At 44.9% G+C, this 24,357-nt stretch overlaps 1 protein-coding gene across 2 annotated transcripts in view; it reads left to right on the top strand.

Moving 5' to 3' along the window:
* Positions 1 to 24,357, top strand: part of PEPD (peptidase D) — a 252,054-nt gene that overhangs the window by 57,412 nt on the left and 170,285 nt on the right. For both annotated transcript variants that reach the window (XM_084812216.1, XM_084812217.1), the window contains exons 4-6: positions 5,396 to 5,459; positions 12,287 to 12,334; positions 13,572 to 13,633. In XM_084812216.1, the coding sequence (XP_084668342.1) occupies positions 5,396 to 5,459; positions 12,287 to 12,334; positions 13,572 to 13,633 (174 nt within the window). The remainder of the gene's footprint in view (positions 1 to 5,395; positions 5,460 to 12,286; positions 12,335 to 13,571; positions 13,634 to 24,357) is intronic.

Below are 24,357 nucleotides of genomic sequence, written 5' to 3'. Positions count from 1 at the left end.
TTGACCTTTAAAACCCTATGTGGTTCCGGCCCAGCCTGTCTCAAGGAGTGCCTCCAGCAACACCAGACAGTCCGCTCAACAAGATCAGCCTCGGATGGCCTTCTCTCTGTCACATCAGCCAGAACAGCTAGGCTGGTGAGGACGAGGGAGAGGGCCCCCACTCTGCGGAACTCCTTCCTAGGGAACGCCGCCATTCCCCTTCTTTAATGAGCTTCCGCCACACATTGAAAACGTGGTTGTTCAGGCAGGCATTTGGGGTGGACTAGGGTATTTTTAGATGTTGTTTCAATGTGTAATTTTACTGTTTTAAACTGTACTGTTGTACATTGCCCAGAGTGGCCGGGTGACTGGCCAGATGGGCGATTAAGAAATTCAATAAATAAATACATAAGTATTCTCTTATGATCCCTTCATGGATCACTGCCTTGTTGTGGCGAAGGGGCTTGCGTAACTCAGTGAAGCCATAAGCTATGCCGTGCATGGCCACTCAAGATGGACAGGTCATGGTGGAGAGTTCTGACAAAATGTGGTCCACAGGAGAAGGAAATGGCAACCCACTCCAGTATCCTTGCCAAGAAAACCTCATGGAAAGTATCACAAGGCTAAAAGAGATGAAGCCGGAAGATGAGCCCCTCAGGTCGGAAGGTGTCCAATATACTACTGGGGAAGAGCAGAGGGAATTTCCAAGTAGCGCCAGAAAGAGTGAAGCGGCTGGGCCAAAGCCGAAAGGACACTCAGCTGTGGATGTGTCTGGTGGTGAAAAGAAAATCCGATGCTGTAAAGAACAATATTGTTTAGGAACCTGGAATGTCAGATCAATGAATCAAGGTAAGCTGGAGGTGGTCAAACATGAGATGGCAAGACTGAACATCGACATCTCGGGAATCAGCGAACTAAAATGGACAGGCATGGGTGAATTTAATTCAGGTGACCATTATATCTACTACTGTGGGCAAGAATCCCTTAGAAGAAATGGAGTAGCACTCATAGTCAACAAAAGGGTGGGAAAAGCAGTACTGGGGTACTATCTCAAAAACGATAGAATGATCTCAGTACGAATCCAAGGCAAGCCATTCAACTTCACAGTAATTCAAGTCTATGCCCCAACCACGGAGGCCGAAGAAGCTGAGGTTGATCGGTTCTGTAAAGACCTACAACACCTTCTAGAACTAGCACCAAAAAAAGATGTCCTCTTCATCCTAGGGGATTGGAATGCTAAAGTAGGAAGTCAAGAAATCACCGGGATAACAGGCAAGCATGGCCTTGGTGTACAAAATGAAACAGGACAAAGGCTAATAGAGTTTTGGCAAGAGAACACGCTGATCATAGCAAACACTCTTTTCCAACAGCACAAGAGGCGACTCTACACATGGACATCACCAGATGGTCAATATCGAAATCAGATTGATTATGTCCTTTGCAGCCAAAGATGGAGAAGCTCCATACAGTCAGTCAAAACAAGACCTGGAGCTGACTGTGGCTCAGATCATGAGCTTCTTCTTGCAAAATTTTGGCTTAAATTGAAGAACGTAGGGTTCAATTCTGACTAAACCATTCAGGTATGACCTAAATCATATCCCTGATGAATATACAGTGGAGGTGAGGAATAGATTTCAGGGATTAGACCTGATAGACAGAGTGCCTGAGGAACTATGGACGGAGGTCTGTAACATTGTTCAGGAGGCAGCAACTCAATCCATCCCCAAGAAAAAGAAATGCAGGAAAGCCAAGTGGCTGTCTGAGGAGGCTTTACAAGTAGCTGAGGAAAGAAGGGAAGTGAAAAGCAAGGGAGAAAGGGGAAGATATATCCAACTGAATGCAGAGTTCCAGAGAATAGCAAGGAGAAACAAGAAGGCCTTCTTAAATGAACAGTGCAAAGAAATCGAGGAAAACAATAGAATGGGAAAGACTAGAGATCTTTTCAAGAAAATGGGAGATCTCAAGGGAACTTTTTGTGCAAAGACAGGCTTGATAAAGGACAAAGAAGGCAGGGGCTTAACAGAAGCAGATGAGATTAAGAAGGGGTGGAAAGAATACACAGAAGAACTATACAGGAAAGATCTGAATGTCCCTGATAGCCATGATAGTGCGGTCACGGAACTTGAGCCGGACATCCTCGAGAGTGAAGTCAAGTGGGCCTTAGGAAGCATTAGTAACAACAAAGCTAGCGGAGATGACAGTATTCCAGCTGAGCTATTTAAGATCCTAAAAGACGATGCTGTTAAAGTGCTGCACTCAATATGCCAACAAATTTGGCACACTCAACAGTGGCCACAAGACTGGAAAAGGTCAGTTTACATTCCAGTTCCAAAGAAGGGCAATGCCAAAGAGTGTTCAAACTACCGCACAATTGCACTCATTTCACATGCCAGCAAGGTGATGCACAAAATCCTACAAGCTAGGCTTCAGCAGCATGTGAACCAAGAACTACCGGAAGTACAAGCGGGGTTTCAAAGAGGCAGAGGAACTAGAGATCAAATTATCGCTGGTCTGGATAATTGGAGATCATTCGCTGGTCTGGATCATGGAGAAAGCAAGAGAATTCCAGAAAAACGTCTATTTCTGCTTCATTGACTACGCTAGAGCCTTTGATTGTGTGGATCACAACAAACTGTGGCAAATTCTGAAAGAGATGGGAGTACCAGACTGCCTTTCCTGTCTCCTGAGAAACCTGTATGAGGGACAAGAAGCAACAGTACGAACCGGACATGGAACAACCGATTGGTTCAAAATTGGGAAAGGAGTACGACAAGGCTGTATATTGTCGCCCTGCTTATTTAATTTATATGCAGAGTACATCATGAGACAGTCCGGGTTGGATGAATCACAGGTCGGAATTAAGATTGCCGGGAGAATTATCAACAACCTCAGATATGCAGACGATACCACCCTAATGGCAGAAAGCGAAGAGGATCTCAAGAGCCTCTTGTTGAGGGTGAAAGTGGAGAGCGCAAAAGCTGGTTTGAAACTCAACATTAAAAAAATGAAGATCAGGGCATCTGGCCCCATCACTTCCTGGCATATAGAAGGGGAAGAAATGGAAGCTGTGACAGATTTTATTTTCTTGGGCTCCAAGATCACCGCAGATGGTGACTGTAGCCATGAAATTAAACGACGCTTGCTCCTTGGGAGGAAAGCTATGGCACACCTAGACAGCATAGTAAGAAGCAGAGACATCACCTTGCCAACAGAGGTTCGTATAATCAAAGCTATGGTTTTCCCAGTAGTAACGTATGGCTGTGAGAGCTGGACTATAAGGAAGGCTGAGCGCCGAAGAATTGATGCTTTCGAACTGTGGTGCTGGAGAAGACTCTTACGAGTCCCCTGGACTGCAAGGAGGTCCAATCAGTCCATCCTAAAGGAAATCAACCCTGAGTACTCATTGGAAGGACAGATCCTGAAGCTGAAGCTCAAATATTTTGGCCACCTAATATGAAGAGAAAACTCCCTGGAAAAGACCCTGATGCTGGGAAAGATGGAAGGCAAAAGGAGAAGGGGATGGCAGAGGATGAGATGGCTAGATAGCATCACGGATGCAATGAATATGGACTTGAGCACGCTCTGGGAGAGAGCGCAGGACAGGAAGGCCTGGCGTGCTATGGTCCATGGGGTCACGAAGAGTCGGACATGACTTAACGACTGAACAACAACAACAATTCTCTACACAAGCCTTCCCCAACCTAGTACCCTCGAGCTGTGTTGGGGAAAGCTATGAGTTGTAGTCTAACACACCTGGAGGGTGCCAGGTTGGGGAAGGCTAGTCTGCGCTGAACTGGAAGTATGTGGCTGATCACCAGTCTTGGATGCTAGCCTAGGATGGTAGACTAATAGGGCAGCTACTTGTGAATCGTGAAAAAAGAGGACACTGATTTGCATAAAATTTGCACATGCCAAGTTATAGGTATAGTTTCAGATTTAGAAAGAATTATAAATAGAGTGCTTCTCACTATACTGCGGAGACCATGACCAGGAGGCCCGTGTGCCTGCCTGTTCAGTCCAGGTGCTGTTGATGGGCAGCTTCAAGGCCCTTTTGCCATTCCCTCTGACGGCTCTTTGTCTTTATACCGGACTTGGACTTGGCAGCAATTCAAATAGAGGACTGCCCTATGTAAGAGAGGACACCTAGCCACTCTTTGTAGACTCTTGGTCTTATCCAGCAGGGTGGCTCTGAGGTTCTTACAAATGGCTTTTACTAGTCCTTCTTTAAAGTATGAGGGTTGGTTTTCCATCAGGCATTATTTATCCATAAAATGTGTTGATACTCAAGGCAATGTCTGACTAATTAAAACTCCATGAAGCAACTATATAAAAGAAGTCCAGGGCTGGTCAGAAGGCGCACACAGTCCCCTGCCTGAAGTGAAGCAAGTCCGCAGCTGGTCTGGGGGCTAAATATAGCCCTCCTGTGGTCCCAATCCAGTCTTCTGGGATTCCCCAGATGGCCACACCCCTTTCCCTGATCCCACCCCCTTTCCCCTGACTACCAATCATTTGGTGGTTTTTGTGCAATCCCCACTCCATTCTGAAAGTTTGAAATGCCCCTCCTAAGGCTTAGTTACTGGCAATAAAAGCTTCAAGCTAAAATATGCTGGCATTTTTGGCCCCACTGCTTTTGTCTTTGGTCCCACCCTCCACTGGAATGCAGCCCCTGAGAACTTCTCTGAAATGAAATTGGCCCTTGGGCTGAAAGACGTTCTGCACCCACAGCAAGTTCATTTAATATCAACTTAGTTATTGAGAAATGTGGTATTTACCATTTAAAAAAAAAAATTGGCTACTAGTCCTGATGGCTATATATTGCCTCCAGTGAAGGTATGTAGTGTGTGTGTGTTTGTGCATGCGTGTCTGTGTGTATGTGTGTCTTATCTGTCTACCTATGTACCTACCTATCCACCCTTTGTTACATGATAAATATCTTCGGGTGGGGTCCTTTTTGAGATGAAAGTCACTGACTAGTGACTGTCCTCTTCAGTTTTCTAATTAAAACTGTCCTGTGAAAATACGCCTAAATGAGAGAAAATCTCAAGTTAGTAAATTGTAAGAATTGTTAGACTTAATACAAAACTTAATATGTCTCTCATATAGGGATGCCTTGAGATAACTCCTGCCTGTAAAAATGTCTTGGGGTTCTCCCCTGCCCCCATTTTATAAATAGCATCTTAAAAATAGGGTAATATTGCTGTTGTAGACTAGGCAAAATGCTATGTCCTGTATCCTTGATGGCGTATGATTGTCCAGGTGTTTTTATATCAATACCATTACCAATCGTATTTTCTTCTCTTTCATTGGGTCTGTCTTGCAAAAAGAGGGGTGGTATAAAAGTATAAAACAATGAATAAAACATTGAGTTATTTGCTTAATTGCAAACTAACCAAATGTGTTTTCTTGTGTTCCACAGGATTCATCCTCCTGAACACTTCAAGCAGAAGTATGCTGTCAACGAAGTACGTTATACAGATGAGGTGAGCATTCCACTTTTACTGAGATACTGCAAAAACGTTTTGGGGTAAGCAGTTTTAAGGTAGATAATGTTAACCCTCCAGTTTGAGGAGAAGAGGTTGGAAAGTGTATTTTCTGTCTGTTGCTGGTTGTCTTAGGATCACTCTAATCTTGGAGCCAATCAAAGATGGTTGCTGGTCCAAATACACCATGGGGATCACCACTGGTGACACAGTCCAAGTTGGGTTCTGGGTGCCAGAGCCTTGGTGCTGATTGGTGCCTCTCTTGAAAAAGCATTTAGTGACCCAGTCTAAAAAGCTGCCACGCCTTCAAGGGAGAAAGCAAGAAGGAAAGTGACAGAGTCCTTGTTGCTGTTAAAATGGGTTACTGTGTCTTTGACTGTGATCCAAGTGGATACTTTAGGCATGCCCGGTGGAATTTCTTTGGCTCTCTTCCCTTTTTATCCACAAACCTCCTTACTGTATTGCAGTTTGCTTTTGAAAGTTCCCTCTGTTACAAAAATGGTTTGCCTCGTGCCAAGGGAGATGGCTGTTTGAGGAAACAGAAGCCCCAAACTGTCTTGGCACATAGAACTGTGTATTTATTTATTTAAACATTATTTCCATTTTAAAACATTCTTTACCCTGCCCTCCAACTGAAAGGCTCCCAGAGCAGCTTACTTTCAATCAGTAAAAAACAAGATAGTCCCTCCTGACATGCTTACAACCGTAATGACGTGACACAAAAGGAAAAAGTGATGAGGAGGGAAGAGGGGGAAACGAGCGAACTTGCGTACCAGTTCTCAGAGTTAAATAGTAGAGAATGTTTGATATTGGGCAGATTAAAAATATAATAGACAAGCAGACAGACAGACAGACAGACAGACGGTTCTTATAATGACCTACTGGAATGGAAACAATTCAGACAGAGGAGGAACCAACTGACCTCTTAGCAGAATGGATGGAGCGGCCCTGGCTCCCATTCCTCCTCCTCCTGCAGCCTGAACATGCAGAACTAGATTAATAAATTTAATTAATAATAATAATAATAATAATAATAATAATAGTTGCACGGCTCTCTGCGTTCCTGGCCTCTGTGTCAGCTTTTCTTCCCTCCCCACCCCCTGTTTTTCTGTGTGCTGTTACCCATTGGGTCCTGACTCCATGTACTTATTTGCCTGTTCAATGCCTGACTAAATGCGTTCATAAATTTCAATTTAGAATGTGGGTGCACTGTGAAATTTCTCTTTATATATGATAGCTTAGAGGTTGTGGTTTGTATTGGAAGAGTGCCTGTGAGCCAGGAAGTTCCTGGTTTAAATGTTGCCTTTGTCATGAACTTGCTTCGTGGTCTTAAGACAGGGATGTCGAACCTCTTTGAACCCAAGGGCTGAATTCTGTTCCAGAGAAGCTCTCAGGGACTGCATTCCAGCGGTGGGCAGGGCCAAAGTCAAAGGGGGTGGGGGCAAAGGCAAAATGGGGCACGGCCAAAACAATAAAAATACCCCACATATCTGCTTGCTGGCTTATGTATGTATAACATTTGTATCCTGCCCTATATCGTTAGGATCTCAGAGTAGTGTACAGATGAAATCAATTTAAACAGTGTAAAACAATAAAAAAATTAAATGGCTAAAAACATATTAAATCATTAAGCTAGCTAATACCAATTTAAAATCTAAAGCAATACAACAGTTAAAACAGTGTACAAACTCAGGGAATCCAACTAGCCCTCAAAGGCTTTGGTAAAAAGCCATGTTTTAACTTCACACCGAAATGAAACCAGTGTCTACGCCAATCGGGCCTCCAAGGGGAGGGCATTCATTTAGCTTACCGCCAGTCACTAAGCCTTAGGAGAGGTATCTCGACCTTTTAGAATGGAGAAAAAAACTGTACAAAACTGGGAAATCGCCAAACTGTCGGTGGTTAAGGGAAAGGGGCTTAGCCCTGTGCGGAATGCTGGAGAGCCAGATTGAGACCCCAAGTGGTCCAGATTTGGCCTGAGCTTCAGCCCCTTGCCTTATTTATTTTATTTATTTATTTACAACATTTGTATACTGCTCCCCATCCAAACAGATTCTGGAGCGGTGAACACAAGAAGACAATAGTAAAAAAAGATAATAAAACACTATATTAAAATTATTGAAAACAGAATACCAATAGAAACCATGACTAGTCAGTTAAGATATGCCTCCTGAAACAGTGCTGTTTTCAGGAGGCGCCAGAAACAACACAGTGTTGGTGCCTGCCTGACCTCCAGGGGCAGGGAATTCCAAAGAAAAGGGGCCACCACACTGAAGGCCGGAGTCCACCAGGAGAACAATCAGTCCATAGGTCCATGTGGAACCACCAGGAGCAGGCCCTCTAATGACCTCAGTGACTGGGCAGGTTGGTAAGGGAGAAGGCCCTCTCTTAGGTATCCTGGTCCCAAGTTGTTTAGGGCTTTGTACACTAGTATGCAAACCTTAAACCTGGCCTGGTATCGAATGGGCAGCCAGTGCAGTTCCCTCAGCAGAGGAGTGGCACACTGAAAAGGGGCAGCTCCTGACAACATCTGAGCTGCTGCATTCTGCACTAGCTTCAGCTTCCAGACCAGCCTTAAGACAAGCACATCTCTCTCGGGCCCCCAACCTCAAGACTCAGACTGGAAGAATGTACATGTATGTCAAAATGTTTTGAGCACTCTCTCTAAAGCAGTATAGAAGTGTGTGTTAATGTTATATGTTTGCACCTGTATATCTAGCCAGGTAATAGCTGCATTCGTCTCCTGTCCTTAATTTGCGTTCATTGCCTGTGGTCCCGTTGCAGATTCCCCCAGCCACAGTGGTGAGCTTGATGGCTGCTTGAGAGAGCGCCTTCTGGGAAGCAGCACCCTGGCTGTGGAACTCTCTCCCCAGAGCAGTGGGATTAGCATAGTCCCTGTTTTCCTTTGAATGGCAGGTTAAGATGATATTGTTCTGGCAAGCCTTTAAAGGTTAACGTTACTCTTTGATTTCAGTAGTGCTCACTGGTTTTTATTTTTAAAAAGTTCTTTTTTTCAGTCCTGTTTTTTGGCATTGCGTGTGTTTTATTCTTTTTCATTGACCTTTTTAAATGTGTATATTACCTCAAGTGCATATTGAGGCAATGCATACATATGATAAACAAACAAACAAACAAATAAATGATGTTTTCCTGCCCCCCTCCCTCTGCAGCTTTGTCTGTGATAATTGTGGGCACTGTAAAAATTAAGATGTCTAAAACACAATAGTAATTTTTCCCCCTTCAGGGGCCTAACTCTGACGTTCTGTTCTAAAAATCTCACTTTAGGCTGACATTTGAAATGGAGTTTGATTACCGAGATGAATATATCCGTGGAAAGAGTGTCATGCTATTCATTTCCCTCCACTGTAGCTGTGAAGGAGGTTTGCTGCTCGACATATCTGGATTGGAATCGTAGTTTCTTGTTAACTGGCTTTATGTGTCGAATGCAGAAGTGCTAGTTAAGGATTCCTTATCTGCAAGAGTGGATGACAAGCGATTCCTGCCCTGAAATTCATTCTCCAGTGCTTAATATCACACATATTGGCAAACTGTCAAGTGTGCCATCAGCAAATGCAATGCTTAGTTGGTTTCTGTGCTTAAATTGTTCTGCGGGGTGAGTGCAGGAAAACAATGAAACGTGGACTTCCCTTTCTGCTGTGGAAAACCATAGACAAGGGGCGGGGAACATGTGACCCGTTGGCTGCATGCAGTGCCCCAGGTGGGTCCCCCCTCCCCAACTGCACTGCCACCAAATTTTGTCACCATGGTAGCAGTGGGGGTGGGGGGAGGCCCACTTTAAAAGCAGAAGTCGGCGGTTTGCCACTGAAATTCTGTAGCATCGCGACAGCAAAAAAGGAGCCATTTTAAAGCAAAATAGCTCCTTTCCTCCTGCTGCCAAGCTGCCGAATGCTATTCCCCCCCCCCCAGCCATTTTGTGGCTCCCTATGGGGGGGAGCCCTGTTTTAAAAGGAAAAATCAGTGGTTAGCCCCCTTTTCCCTGTTGCATTGCTGAATTTGGGTGATATGACGGTGGCAGGGGTTTGGGGACTGGGGGGGGTGCAGCCCCCCCAGCCCTGGAGGTTACCTGCCCCTGCCATAGACCATTGTCATGGTTGGAGAAGTACTTTCTGGGTGACCAAGTGCCTTTGATCGTATCCACTCCCCACCTCCCCGTTGTTCTCAAGGCTTAATTCACAAGGTCCTTAGAATAAACTGGCCTGTGTGTCCAGAGCATATGTGCTCTAGCATCAACATGGTTCATTCTGCAGGTATTGGAACAGTTTCCATCTCGGATACTATCTCCAGCCTGCAAACCTGCCTGACAGAGGTCCTTCAAACTTGGGCCCTTTTAAAAACGGACTTTAAAGACCTTCCTGTTCTTTTTCTTTTAAAGACAGGCTTTTTCTGTGTAGTGTGCCTAGTTGATTTCTCCTTTCTTTATTGGATGCCTCCCCGAGATCATAATGATATAGGGTGGGATATAAATGTTTTAAATAAATAATAAATAATTTTTCTCTGCTTACTGATCCTTTTGCTGGATTTATTGCAGTATTAAATTGTCCCCATCCCCTTCCCCCGGACTTGAGAATTTTGTATTGATAGGTGCGTTATAAATAGGGCTGTTGCCAGATTAGGGGAATATTAGTCAATTAATTCTCTACATTTTAGTTAATTAAATTTGCATATGAATAAAATGGAGCAAAAAGGTATTTTCATATTCATTCATTCATTCATTCATTCATTTCATTTCTATACCGCCCAATAGCCGAAGCTCTCTGGGCGGTTCACAAAAATTAACATGATTTTTAGATCATGTATCTGTGTATTGAGCATTTCCTTAGTGGCATCTCCCCCCCCCCCCCCCGGTGTAGGAGAGCATAGGAATACCCGCTCAACGTGGTGCAAGCTCTCTGTGGTTTTTATAACAACTTATTTTAGAAATAAACACTAAAAAAAAACCAAAACAACCTGCCTGGTTTGGGACACCTTTTTATTCAATCAAATATTTTTTTAAATCTGTGATGGGCCAATTAAAGTTTGTAGAATAAATTCTCTAAAAAATTATTTAGTGGTTTTGAATGCACATGCTCTGTGCCTTGCTAATAACACCTAATTATTTGGGGTGGTTACTACAAAAAGGAATAACGAAGAGCTCTGAAAAGATCTCTCTAAACTGTGGAAATGGGCATTAAGGGCAGAATCCAACTTTATCTTTCTGTTAGCAGAAATGATACTGTGCTTGCAGAAATTATGTTCTGAATGATGCACGAGAGAAGAATCCAACTAAAGTTATGTTCGCGCAAGTTGTGCATTCTGCTCGTGTGACCTGTTATGCAACCAGTTGTGCTTTCAACTTACACAGCCTGTTGTGCAACTGCTTGCACAACCAGGTGCACAACTGCTGCACAACTAGTTGTGCGAGTGTAATGGGCAACCGCTCGCACAACAGAAATCTTCAGCAGAGCTCCACTAGTGTTATTTGAGTTTGCAGAACAATGCCACTGGATACTGCCCTAAAATGGCCAATCAGTGAAGTTCAGTGTAAACAAATGTAAAGTGATGCACACTGGGGCAAAAAATGGGGTCTAAGCTGGCAGTAACTGACCAGGAGAGGGATCTTGGAGTTGGTGTGGAAATCTTGATGAAAATGTCAACCCAGTGTTGACATATTCATCACTGGCTTTGCAACTCTATTCTGTGTTGGGGATCACTAGGAATGGAATTGAAAATTAAACTGCCAATATCATAATGGCTTTTTAAAAGAGTATGGTGTGACCACATGTGGAATGCTGTATGTACAGTTCTGGCCACCGCACCTCAAAAAAGATATTGTAGAGCTGGAAAAGGTGGAGAAAAGGGCAACTAAAATGATTGAGGGGCTGGAGCAACTCCCCTATGCAGAAGGGTTATAATCTTTGTGAATAGCTTAGGAAAAAAGGCAAGTAAGGGGGACATGATAGAGGTGTATAAAATTATGCACGGTGTGGAGAAAGTGGATAGGGAGACTTTTTTCTCCCTTATAATACTAGAACCCAATAGGGTCATCCCACAAATAATGGTAGCTTAAGGCAGTTAAAACGAACACAGCACATAATTCTGCACACAGCACATAATTGAATTATGGAATTCGCTACTACAAGATGTAATAGCCACCAATGTGGGTGGCTTTAAAAGGGGGTTAGACATATTTATGGATGGCTATGTATTACCTCCAGTATCAGAGTCAGTATTCCTCGGTATACAAATTGCTGTGGAACATGAGCAGGAGGGTGCTCATGCACTCATGTCCTATTGTGGGCTTCCCATTCGCATCTGGTTGGCCACTGTGGGAACCTTTGGTCTGACAGGCCCTTGGCATGATGCAGCACAGCTGCCATTATGTCCTTCACACATGTATCCTATATACTAATAGCGAACGTAGTCCTTTGAGTGCGGTTCCTTATGGAGTCAAAACAGCGCCATCCATACCCAAGATGGAAGTATTGACAGGCTTGGGGGAATTCCAAGGTTCGGAAAAGTACAAATAATATTTGGGGGGGTGGGGTGGGGAACCTAAGGAGGCAAAAACAAAACAGGCCAGTGAGGTCTGAGCATGCTTAGTAGTGATGGAGTGCTGACTGACAGTTCCTGGTGAGAATGGAAAACCAGCTTGGAGAAGGGAGGAGGCAGTATTATTGTGATGGTAGTCAGATGTTAGATTGATGGTGCTGAATGCAGTGCAGGTGGGACTGGGGAATGGGCGAGGGTTGATTGGGCACTGCACATTTGCCTGTTGTGGCAAACACTGGCAGAGAATAATAGCTGAGACGATCTTCTTATTTTATCAGCTCTCTCACGTCTTAACTTCAAAGAACCCTTCAGTCCTTCTGACTCTGGTAAGTGGCTTCAGATAATACGGTACTTGATCTACAAATAAGTTTATCCGGAGTATCTTTCCAAATGGTACAGTTTAGCTTTGTACAGTTAAAGGAGTGCTTTTTCCAAATAAAATGCAGCACTTGGATTTATTTATTTATTTATTTCTGCTATTACGGGCTTAATGTCTCCTAGGTGCTTTTATAAAGATACAAAATGTGGCAGAACCTGTCAAACTGGCCACTGAGGAGACTGTTTCAGGAAGGGAGGAGGAGGCGGCAGTGGGAAATGTATTCATTATTTTATTTAAACTACTTATATACTGCTTGTTATCATAAGATTTCTAAGTAGTTTGCTTAAGAAAGACGTAAAATACAATTCAAAAGCCAATATAAAAACAATATATAATAATAAATACATTGAAAACCTTACAGAACCAATAGTATAGCCCGTGGAGGTTCTGTATCCAGCCCATGGAACATCCTTGGCTTCCTCCAGGGGGCGGGGCAGTGCTTCTGAGTCCCCTGGAGGATTCCCCTCTGGAGGACCCCCCCCCCCCCAGGGATCAGGGTAACAGTGGAGATGCAGGGGCTGAGCCGGCTCTGGGAAGAGCCGCTGCACATGCCATGCCCCATCCCTCATGGGAATGGTGCACACTGTGCAAACCCCGGCAGCTGCTCTTTCCAGTGCTGGAGTCCCTTTCTTCATGCTGAGAGAGCCATGGAAAAAGGCAAAATGGGGTGGGTAGGTGGGTGGGTGTCATCAGCGTGTCAGTCACCAGTGTCATCCAGTCCACCCATATTTGGTTCTCCTCCCTAGTCATACATGGACCCAGAAGAAGAGAAGAGGGAGGAAAAACAGGATGTTTAGATGGGAAACCTAACAAAAAACTCTTCCCCCCAATATGGAGTATGATTAGTCCAGAGTGCTGCATCTACATAGCCTGTCCCTATATTTTGGGCAGCAATTCCCTTTGTGTGCAGACATGCATGCTTCTAATCAATGTTTATTTTATTTCCCACCGGCCTTCCATCCTTGCATTTTGGACTGTACACACAGGAGCCTGGGTGGAGCTGGTGCATCAGGTGCCTTAAAAACATGCACCACTGGCTGGGAAATGCTGGGAGTTGTAGTCCAATCCAAAGGGCACCCAGTTGGGGAAGGGTGGCTCACACGAGATGCCCTCTTCTTGTTTAAGACTGAAACAACTCTGTATTTCAGAGTTTCACTCTTCATTATTTTGCCTTCCCTTCCCAGCGAGGAGTTAATACTGACAGTGGAAGCGTGACCAGGGAGGCTTCGTTTGAAGGAATCAGCCAGTAAGTTACTGTGTGTTGGAAGCAATCAGAAGCTAGCAAATTATTTGAAATATGATGCAAATACAAATATAAACGGTCAAATGTTGGTTTGAGGATGATCACGCTTAGGCTGCCATCCTCCCATGGCTGCCTGATGATATGAACAACGATGGTACGAGAATCACTTGCACTTATACTGTGTTTTACACTAGAATGTACGTGAAGCACTTGGAACGTTTTTAGCGGAGGACCCTTGTAACAACCCTGGAAAGTGGGTCAGTATTATCATGGCACCTAGAACAACTCGTCAAATGATGCAGCAGATAACTTCTTAATTTAGAACTAGGGATGGGTCAGCCCAAATTCTGGGGGTGGGTGGTCTGGAGTGAAATGACCTCCCAACATTTGCAACTTTAAGCAGGGGTGTGTGTGTCGAGGGCTCCCCCCATGCACCATTCCATTTGGTTAGTCTGAATCTATAGCTTCTTGGAAAGAGCCTCCCCATCCTTTAGCCAGCTTTCTCTGGGTGTGTTTGCAGATGTTCTTCTGTGCTGTAACCACAGGGCATCAAATGATCTTCCTGCTGTCTTTTGACAGCTTTGGATCATTTGTGTGAGCCTCCTGTCAGCAAAAGTTCACCCACTGATGTGGTAGTGAGCAGCATGCTGCGCCTCGTGTGTCAGAATTAATGTCCCCAATCTCTTGTTATAATGCTTCTTCTCCCTTGCCTACAACTTCTTGGGCATGGTCATCTTGACAGACCTGCCAATTTTGTAATTTCTTTTACCACGTCAGATAGAGCTGATGCTGAGTACTTGCAACTAATTAAGCTATGAGAGAAAAGGTTTGGAGTCTGCTCTCGGTTCCTGGAGCTGTAAGAAATCTTGTTGCGTTGTCTACCATGCAAAATGATTCTACACTGATTTGTAGTATAAAAAAATAGAAATTGATTCATTAAGAGTGATGTGCTTTTTTAAAAAGCGTTATATTTTTTTCTTTCCTATCCATCCTTTATTTAAGAGACTTCCTGAGGCTTTTGGTGCAATGTCCGGAACAATGCTACCTCGACCCTATTTGTTGAGGGCAGCATAAGAATATCAGTTGGTATATTCATGTTTTATTAGGAGGAGGTTGAATATGGTCACTTCACATTTTTCTTCTCCCAAATTCTTCTCCTTGTCAAAACTGCCATTGAGTAATTTCCTTTTAAACTTTCTTGATAGCATATTTTGTTGAATAAGATTTATTTTCCCCCCAGAGCTCCCACGTGTCAAGCTTAAGGTGATAGTCTGAGTAGGTTATTCTGGATTATTTATTATATCACTTCTGCAGATTGCTGATGATCTGGTTCTTGTGGAAGCAATCCTTGGAGAATCTCTCCTGTGAAGACCCCACTGAAATGAACAATCCGTCTGTGTCCTTATCCATTTCCCAGGCCTTGCACTGGAGAGGGTGTTGGTAGACATATGCCCCTCATAGTGCTACAAATGTCATCTTGGACTATTGTGGAAGATTATTCCAGCATTTGTCTCCCCAGATCCTCTGAATACAAGCGACAAGGCCCTATTGTGCATTTTATTCTTTCCCGTGACTTGTTATCTTCCATTCTTGCCACATTCTGGAACTTCTCACAACATTTGAACTTTGTGCTCTGCATTTCAGACTGTCGCTCTCTCTCTCTGTCTTCTGTCAAAATCTGTCCCTTGCTGCGTTAATTACTGTGCTGCACTTCTTCACTTGTTCAGCCTCTTGAACATCTTCTGGATCTCTAGTCTTCATTGACTGTTCATTATTTCCCTGTGACAGTAAGTAGTGATCTACATATACATGCATACATGGATGCTTGCATGCAGTGGGTCTTTCATGCATGGTTTCATTGGAGAATGAAGGCAGGATAGGATATAGTTTCTACTAATATTAACATGCAGGAAAATATTGCCAGGGGGGTGGAGTTGAAACGCTTCCCCCAAGTGGTTTGGTGTGTATGACCCATGATCATTTCCATCTGTTACTATGGATAAGAACTTAAGAACAGCCATGCTAGATCAGATGAAGGATCTATCTAATCCAGCATTCTGTTCGCCCAGTAGCCAACCAGATCTCTCCGGGAAGCCTACAAGTAAGACATAGGGGCAATAGCACCATCCTGCTCATGTTCCCCAGCAGCTGGTATACATAGGCATGCTGCCTTGATACTGGAGGTAATATATAGCCATCATGACTACTTGCCATTGATGGCCTTACCCTCCATGAATTTCCCTTGGACAGCACAGTGAACTGCAAATCCTTCCCACAGTGGTTGTTTTAGGGGCAAAAATATTCTGTCTCCTCCCTCCCCTGCCCTCATAGTGGTAATTTCCCCTAAAGTTCTTCTTCTGCTGTAAATATTGTGGGGTTTCTACTACTTGTTCTACCTTAATTAGGCTTCATGGGTCGTTCCACTGAGGCTGCAGGCATGGATCCTCATTTGCCATTGTTTTTATACACCATCAGAAAGTTGTGGGTTTATGGCTGAACCCTTGGTTGCATCGGGGATGCCAGTCCTTATGGTAACCTGTAGACCAGCTCTTCCTTTTCATGTGACCCAGGGACACATTTGTCAGGTTGGATCGGAGCCCAGAGAGCCCCAAAGCAGTTCTGATTCTGAGGAAGAGATAGAAACCGCAGGAGAGGAACCCGCGTGCTGTTCAGAGGAGCAGCCAGGGGGAGAGCTCCTCCCGGTACACATTCCTGAGAGTGATAGTGACCCTGGCAGGGAGAGGGAGGCGCAACAGCAGTTTCTGGACACTAGGCGCTGGCGCAGCGTCAAGTGGGAGATAGCGGGTGCTGAGAGGAGGTGCTCAGCCCGCTTGGCGTGACGGCAACAGCGGCGTCCCGATGCCCCATGGGAAAAGGGTGGACTCTCTCCTCCTAGCCCATAAGTATAGAGGTTTCCGCCTTCCCCTCCAAACGGAGATCAACTGATTCCTAAGGTTAGAACCCCTGAGTAGGCAACTTTCTTAAGTCTCACTCATAGGATCAAGCAATTAGCGTCTGTAAGCGTCATTAGGTTGAATGGGAATAAAGCCTTGGAAAAGAGCCCTATTGTCTGCGTGTTGATTCTGGCTACCTGAGGATTTCAGAAGGCGGCAGGGGCGTCCTCCTGACAACATTGACCTGGTTTGCATGACGTGACAGCCCACCGTGGCTTAATTTGCCCACAGGGGCTGTCATGCCATGCCTGGTGCCTGGCTTGCTGTGGCTTGCCACAGCTTGTTGTGGCACCCTAACCCAGGCAGCAGGGCTTGTTTGAGGGTTCGATAACCCTCAAATAACCCTAAAACAAGCCATGGCCGCCCGGGTTTGCGTGACATGACAAGTCACAGCAAGCTGCCTGGGTTCACACCCCTGTCGCTTGGGTTCAAATGACATGACAAGCCAAACCAAGCCAGGCGCCCACAGGCACCGTGCACAATGCAACAGCCTCCATGGGTAGATTAAGCCACAGTGGGCTGTCGTGTCCTGCAAATCAGGCCTACGGCTCCTGTCACTAGAGAGAATGTGCCAGTGCAAAAAAGCATGGGAGGAAGTGGCTATGTGAATCTGCCCTGGCCAGTGCTTTTTAGGAAAGAAGCTTTACCTGCCTTGCAAGCATCCTCAATTCAGAACCATGATCACAGATTCAAAGGAGAGGAGCCGAGATTTATATTTTTGCTGTGTCGTGAGCGTTTTTCTCCAGCCTGCACTGTCATCTGAACACTGCCCAACTGCTCCCTTGAAGAAGAGAGCCTGCTGGATGCAAAGCCATTGCTATTTTCACTTGTCCCGGCTCCCAGTTGGGCTGCTCTCTTGATGAACTCTTAAATGTTCAATTCTCTGTATTGATCTTGATTCCGGAATTATGCCCCGCTATTCTGTGCGCAGCTCACTTTCCTGTATCTCCTGGTTTCCTTCGTCGCTCGTTAAGATCATGGTGGGATGCTTTGAGCTGAAATGGAACCCGGTCTTTTGTTCGCTGATCTTCATAGACTAAATGTACCATTTTGCTCATCAATGGGTTTTGTACCAGGTTGCCGCTTAACTGGCTTTTGCATCCCTGTTCCTGCTTTTGTGCTGAACCATACTTTCCCCCCCTTTTTTGCAGGGATATAATGGTCTTAAAATCTTCCGATTGGAAAAGTGTTTCATTTATGTTCAAAGCAGGCAAATCTCATTAGCCATGCTCCTTTCCCCCCTTGGTGACTGGCTGAGTTCTGTGGAGGGCCTGAAATTGTACGGCTGGCTTCATTGAAAGGTGTTGAGTTGGCTAAAACTGAACACCTGACAGCATAGGCATCAAGAACAGGGGCTGGAAAAAATCAGACTTGCATAGAGATCGGATACCGTTCCAAAGAATTTGAAATATCACTTCAGGCTTTTGGCAGGGCTGTAAAGCAAGCACATGGCGGTGTCTTAGGAAATGTAATAAATTTCTTCTACCCTAGCTAGTGGAAGACTGCCATGCATTTTCAATGCAACCCCCAAATAATTGCTCCATCTCTCAGGACCTAGGGGGCAAAACAGCCACTAACTCCCTTGGGATGTTGATTCACATATGACTTTTGCCTGTGTTTCTTTTGTGTTGCTGTATGTGTGGATACTCCTTCATTTCAGCTGGGAGAGAGGTCTCCAGTGGGTTGCTGTCTGCTTTTGCTCTGACTTCCTCTTCCTGTGCATCTATGACATTATCCTGCACCAGGCCAGTGTAGATGTTATGCTTGCAAACTCTGAAACATGGCTCTGAAACACTGCACACTCTCTGCCTCTCTCCCATCTCCCAGGCAAATTCCACCCTTCTCTTAATCTTTAGCCGTGGTTAAGGATTTAAATCTGCACCAACGTTTACCTGGGTTGCCACCTTAACCAGGGTTTGAAATAGGTTTGCAAACCTTGCTTAAGCAGGGACCTAATTGGCATTTACATCTATACTGGCCAGGACCATTGCTAAGACCATCAGAGGCAGGAAGGAAATCATGTGGGAGAGGAAAAGGGCTAAGACCAGGAGTGTACACCCTGGCCAACTCCCAATAGTTGGTGAAGAGTTTAGTATGCCACACCCTCTGTACCTCAATGAATACAATAGCCCAGAGATTCAGGAAATCAATTCCTTGTACTTACATCCACAGTTTTTGTAAAATCTAGAGTTTAAATCAAGTTTCTGAAATCCTTTCTAATACTTCCCCTCCTCCCATGCCTTTGCCCCAAATTACTCCTGCTTTTACACTGTACCTGGAAGACCGCTTTCTCCCATACAAGCCTGTCTGGATTTTAAGATCTTTGTGGGATGCCCTTTTTTGGTCCCACCCCGGTCAGAGGCATGCTTAGTTGGAACTCAAGAGAGGACCTTCTTAGTGGTGGCTCCCAGGCTCTGGAACTCCTGGCCATGGGAAGCTAGATTGGCCCCCTCTCTGTCCTTCTGCTGGCAGGGAAAGATGTTTATTATTCAACCCAGACTTTGGCATATAAGCTGGTCTGCTACTGAAGGGGGTTTTAATTGGTTGGTGCTGTTTATTTCTTTTATTGTTGTACTTTTAAGTTATTTGTTTTTATGTTATATTTAATTCAGATTTTGTTTTGTTCTGGATGTTATTGTTCGCTGCCTTGAGCACAGTTTTGGCAGAAACGCAGGCTATAAATTAAATGAGTAAATGCATAATCTCCTGGCAGCTGAGATGTTAGTCTGGAGTGAAGCATCATAGAATCATAGAATAGTTACGGTTGGAAGGGGCCTATAAGACCCTTGAGTCCAACCCCCTGCTCAGTGCAGGAATCCAAGTCAGAGCATCCCTGACAGATGGCTGTCCAGCCTCGTCTTGAATGCCTCCAGTGCGGGAGAGCCCACCACCTCCCTAGGTAATGAGTTCCATTGTTGTATTGCTCTAACAGTCAGGGAGTTTTTCCTGATGATCAGTTGGAATCTGGCTTCCTGTAACTTGAGCCCATTATTTCATGTCCTACACTCTGGGATGATGGAGAAGAGATCCTGGCCTTCCTCTCTGTGACAACCTTTCAGGTGCTTGAAGAGCGCTATCGTATCTCCCCTCAGTCTTCTCAAGGCTAAACATGCCAGTTCTTTCAGTCTCTCCTCATAGGGCTTTGTTCCCAGTCCCCTGATCATCTTTTTTGCCCTCCTCTGAACCCTCTCCAGCTTGTCTAACCAGTGCTGAGGGGAACTAGTACTTCACATGATTTGGAAGCTATACTTCTATTAATGCAGCCCAGAATAGCATTTACCTTTTTTGCAGCCACATCACATTGTTGGCTCATATTCAGCTTGTGATCTACAGCAATTCCAAGATCCTTCTCGCTTGTAGTATTGTTGAGCCAAGTATCATCCATCTTGTGACTGTGCATTTGGTTTATTTTTCCTAGGTGCAAAACTTGGCATTTATCCCTATTGAATTTCATTCTGTTGTTTTCTGCCCAGCACTCCAGTCTATCAAGATCACTTTGAATTTTGTTTCTGTCTTCCAAGGTATTGGCTATCCCACCTATTTTGTGTCATCTGCAAATCTGATCAGCATTCCCTGCTTCCTCCTCCAAGTCATTAATACAAATGTTGAAGAGCGCTGGGCCCAGGACTGAGCCATGCGGTACCCCGCTCGTTACCTCTGCCCAGTTTGAGACGATCCCATTGATAAGCGCTCTTTGAGTCCGATTCTGTAGCCAACTGTGGATCCACCTGACTGTTGTTTCATCTAGCCCACTTTGAGCTAGTTGCTCATTACGATATCATGGGGCACTTTGTTGAAAGCTTTGCTGAAGTCGAGGTATATAATGTCCGCAGCATTCCCACAGTCCACAAGGGAGGTGACCTGATCCAAAAATGTGATCAGATTCGTCTGGCAGGATTTCTTCTTGACAAATCCATGTTGGCTTCGAGTAATCACTGCATTGTTTTCAAGGTGTTTACAGACTGATTGCTTTATCATCTGCTCCAGAATTTCCCCAGGGATTGATGTCAGACTGACTGGTCTGTAGTTCCCAGGTTCCTCCTTTTTGCCCTTTTTGAAAATAGGGACAACATTAGCCCTCCTCCAGTCATCTGGCACTTCCCCCATCCTCCATGATTTCTCAAAGAGAATAGACAGCGGTTCTGAGAGTTCTTCTGTCAGTTCCTTTATTACTCTAGGGTGCAGTTCATCTGGTCCTGGAGATTTGAACTCATTCAAAGTCATTAGGTGTTCCTTGACCATATGCCTATCGATCTCAAGCTGCAATCCTGCCCCTTCAGCCTGTACTTCACCTTTGCCAGGAGGGTCATAGACCCTCTTTCAGGGGAAGACTGAACCTAAGTAGGAATTGAGCACATCTGCCTTTTCCTTGTCATCTGTTATCATTTTGCCATCGTTATTTAATAGCTGAACCACCATTTATTTCCTCTCTCTTTTACTATGCACGTAGCTGAAGAAAGCCTTTTTGTTGCTTTTAGCATCCCTTGCTAAGCTCAGCTCGTTCTCAGCTTTAGCCTTCCTGACGCCATCCCTGCAATTCTGTGCTCCCAGCCTGTACTCTTCCTTTGTTGCTTGACCTTCCTTCCACATCCTATATGTGTCCTTTTTGTTTTCAGGTAATCTCTAGCTTTTCGTGAAGCCACACTGGCTTCTTCTGTTGTCTTCTGCCTTTTTTTCTTGTTGGAATTGTTTGTAATTGTGCCTTGAGAATTTCCTTTTTTAAAAACTCCCACCCATATTAGACTCCTTTTCTCATTAGAGATGCTTCCCATGGGACCTTACTGATCATTGTTCTGAGTTTATTAAAATTGGCTTTCCTAAAATCCAGGGTACACGTTTGACTACACTTGACTTTTGCTTCCTTTAGTAACAAGAACTCAAGTATAACATGGTCACTTTCCCCCAAAGTTCCTGTAACTGCTACTCTATCCACTTAGTCATCTCTGTTGGTTAGGATCAAGGCAAGGATAGCCGATCCTCTAGTTCCTTCCTCTACTTTCTCCTACTTTCTGTAGGAGGAAATTATCAGCAACAGAAGTCAGGAACTTCTTGGATAGGCCATGTTTTGCAGAATTTGTCTCCCAACAAATATCGGGGAAATTGAAGTCCCCCATTACTACTACATCATGCTTCCTTGAAACATTGGCTGTTTGCTTTTCAAAAGTTTCATCCTCATCTTCCCCTTGATTGGGTAGACACCAACCACCATGTCCCTTTTATTCTTTGCTCCATTTATTTCAACCCAGATGCTCTCGATGGGGCTACCAAGCTCCTCCTCCTGTATTTCTGTGCTGAAATAAGTATTTTTAACATATAGTGCAACTCCACCTCCCTTTCTGTTCCTTCTGTTCTTTTTGAACAAGTTATATCCTTCAATTGCTGTATTCCAGTCATGGGAGTCATCCCACCAAGTCTCAGTTACACCTATCAAGTCATAATTTTCCTCCTTTATTAAGAGTTCAAGTTCGTTCTGTTTGTTTCCCATACTCTGGCCATTAGTATATAGATGTTGAAGACCATGTGCTTTATAGTCTGGCTTTCTTCCTACGTGTTTTTGAAGATTATTATTGGGCGCTATTAGAGGTGTTCTCTCGGTTGCGGTGCATGAGCCTTCATCCATTGTTACCCCCAACTTTACGTCTCCCTCCCCCATAGGATTCAGTTTAAAGTCTTCCTGATAAAGTTCTTCATGCTGTGGCCAAACACATTCTTCCAAGCCCTTGTGAGGTGCAACCCATCCCTTGCCAACAGTTCATCTTCCAGGAAGTATAGCCCATAGTCCCATAATCCAAATCCCTCGTGCCGGCACCAGCTTCGTAGCCCGGAATATTTTTCTTTCCCTTTCTATCCCTCTTCTAACTACTGGAAGGATGGATGAGAAAACTATCTGGGCCCCAAAGTTCCTGAGTTTCCTTCCCAAAGCTTCAAAGTCTGATGCGATTTCTTCATAGCTCCGCTTGGCAGTATCATTTGTTCCCACATGGATGAGAAGAAAGGGATACCTGTCAGTGAGCTTTGTGAGTGCAGGCAACCTTTCAGTCACGTCTCTAATCCATCCTGCTGGGAGACAACATACCTGGCAAGTCCACGGGTCTTCGCGACATACTTGGGTTTTAATCCCACACAGCAAGGAGTCTCCCACTACTACTACTCTTCTCTTCTTGTTGTTGTAGGCCTTGGTTTCATCGCCTCTGCTTGATTGACCTTCATCCTCTTGCTCGCTCTCATGCAGGTTCCCCTGTAATTCTTCCTCTGCAGGCTGTCCTCCATTCTCATCCTCAAGTACCTGAAAACATTTCCCTACTTCCACTACTTCCACTGGTGCAGAGTGGCTTCTAGTTCTTCTGCTTCTGTCACCATTTTCCAAGGAGTATCCTCCATTTTTCCTTGCCTCAGCATTTTGCTTTTCTGCCTCAGCTTGCTGTTGCTCTTCTAGCTTCTGTTCTTCACTTTGCTGCTATAGTTCCATTGTTCTGTCCAAGAACTCTTTGTGTTCTCTTATTCCCTGGAGGGTCAACACTTGCCACTCCAGTCCTCTTACTTTCTCTTCCAGCAGCATGATCAACCTGCACTTGTTGCACGTGTAGGCCATGTTGATCTCAGGCAAGAAAACAAACATTGCGCAGACTTTGCAGGTCGCCACCACTGGAGAATCTTTTCCTTCCATAGTCTCGATTCCCTTTATTATGTTTCTAGCTTTCTGATTGTACTGGGATAGCCTGTGCTCTGTCCTCTATTCACTGGAGGTTAACAACAGAGTCCGGTATGGAAGTGTGTGTTACAGGAAAAAGAAATTTTAAAAAAATTGTTAGGGGCCTCCCCCTTGACCTCCCCTGGCTAAGCTCCTGTTTGCTCTCCCTGATTGCTCACTCTCTGGGAGCTTGCTTCCTTGTATAGCCCCTAGACCAGCTGGAGCAGCTTCCTCTGCTCTGCTCAGCTAGGAGGCGGGAAACAGACTGAAACTCCCCACCCACACAGCTGCTGGGATTACTCAGGCCACACCCCCTCAATTCCATTGGAGCTCTCAGGAGCACATGGTGAGCACACAGCAACTCAGAATGGAAAGGACAGTCCCCTGGGCTTTCTCCAGCCCACTCACCACTTTGCCTTTGTCTCTTCTTCCACTGCAACTCCTCTGCCAAGCTCCTGTTTGCTCTCCCTGTTCGCTCGCTCTGATCGCTCGCTCTCTGGGAGCTTGCTTCCTTGTATAGCCCCTAGACCAGCTGGAGCAGCTTCCTCTGCTCTGCTCTGCTCTGCTAGGAGACAGGAAACTGTAGCCTGGCTCCACTGTCAGACTGCCACTAGTTCTCTCTGGGGGCCATTTCCACAGAGGCTGCTGCAAGACAGGGTCTGCTGCTGTATTTTCCTGGCTTGAGCAGGATGGTTCTGGCAATACATGGGCTGTTTCTAGCAGTACATGGGTTCTGGCAGTACATGGGTAGAAACCTGCGCCCTGTTTCTGTGAGAACAGCTTTCAGTGGGACCTGCAGGCGAAGGCCCGTGAGATTAATTTCAGGGCAAAGGGAGAGATGGGTGCATCCCCCTGCTGCTTCCTGTCTTCTCCACTCATTGCCGCTCTTTTTTGCAGGCCCTCACTTGTAGTGTGCACTTGTTCAGTATCTAAAACTATAGATAATTGTGGTGTTGGGATTTCATTTGGAAGCATATGTCTCCTTAACTTGCCATATGAATTTTGCAAAAACTTGCTGACTGGAAGTTAACCCAGTATGGGCGGCTTATATGGTTTCTAGTAAATTTTTGTTTCTCTTTTTA

This window comes from Heloderma suspectum, chromosome 8, assembly GCF_057233095.1.
Source record: "Heloderma suspectum isolate Gila_16-S chromosome 8, 16-S_ref, whole genome shotgun sequence".
Taxonomy (NCBI): Eukaryota; Metazoa; Chordata; class Lepidosauria; order Squamata; family Helodermatidae; genus Heloderma; species Heloderma suspectum.
Note: the sequence above shows the minus strand (reverse complement) of the source record. Positions and strands in the feature narration are given on the sequence as shown.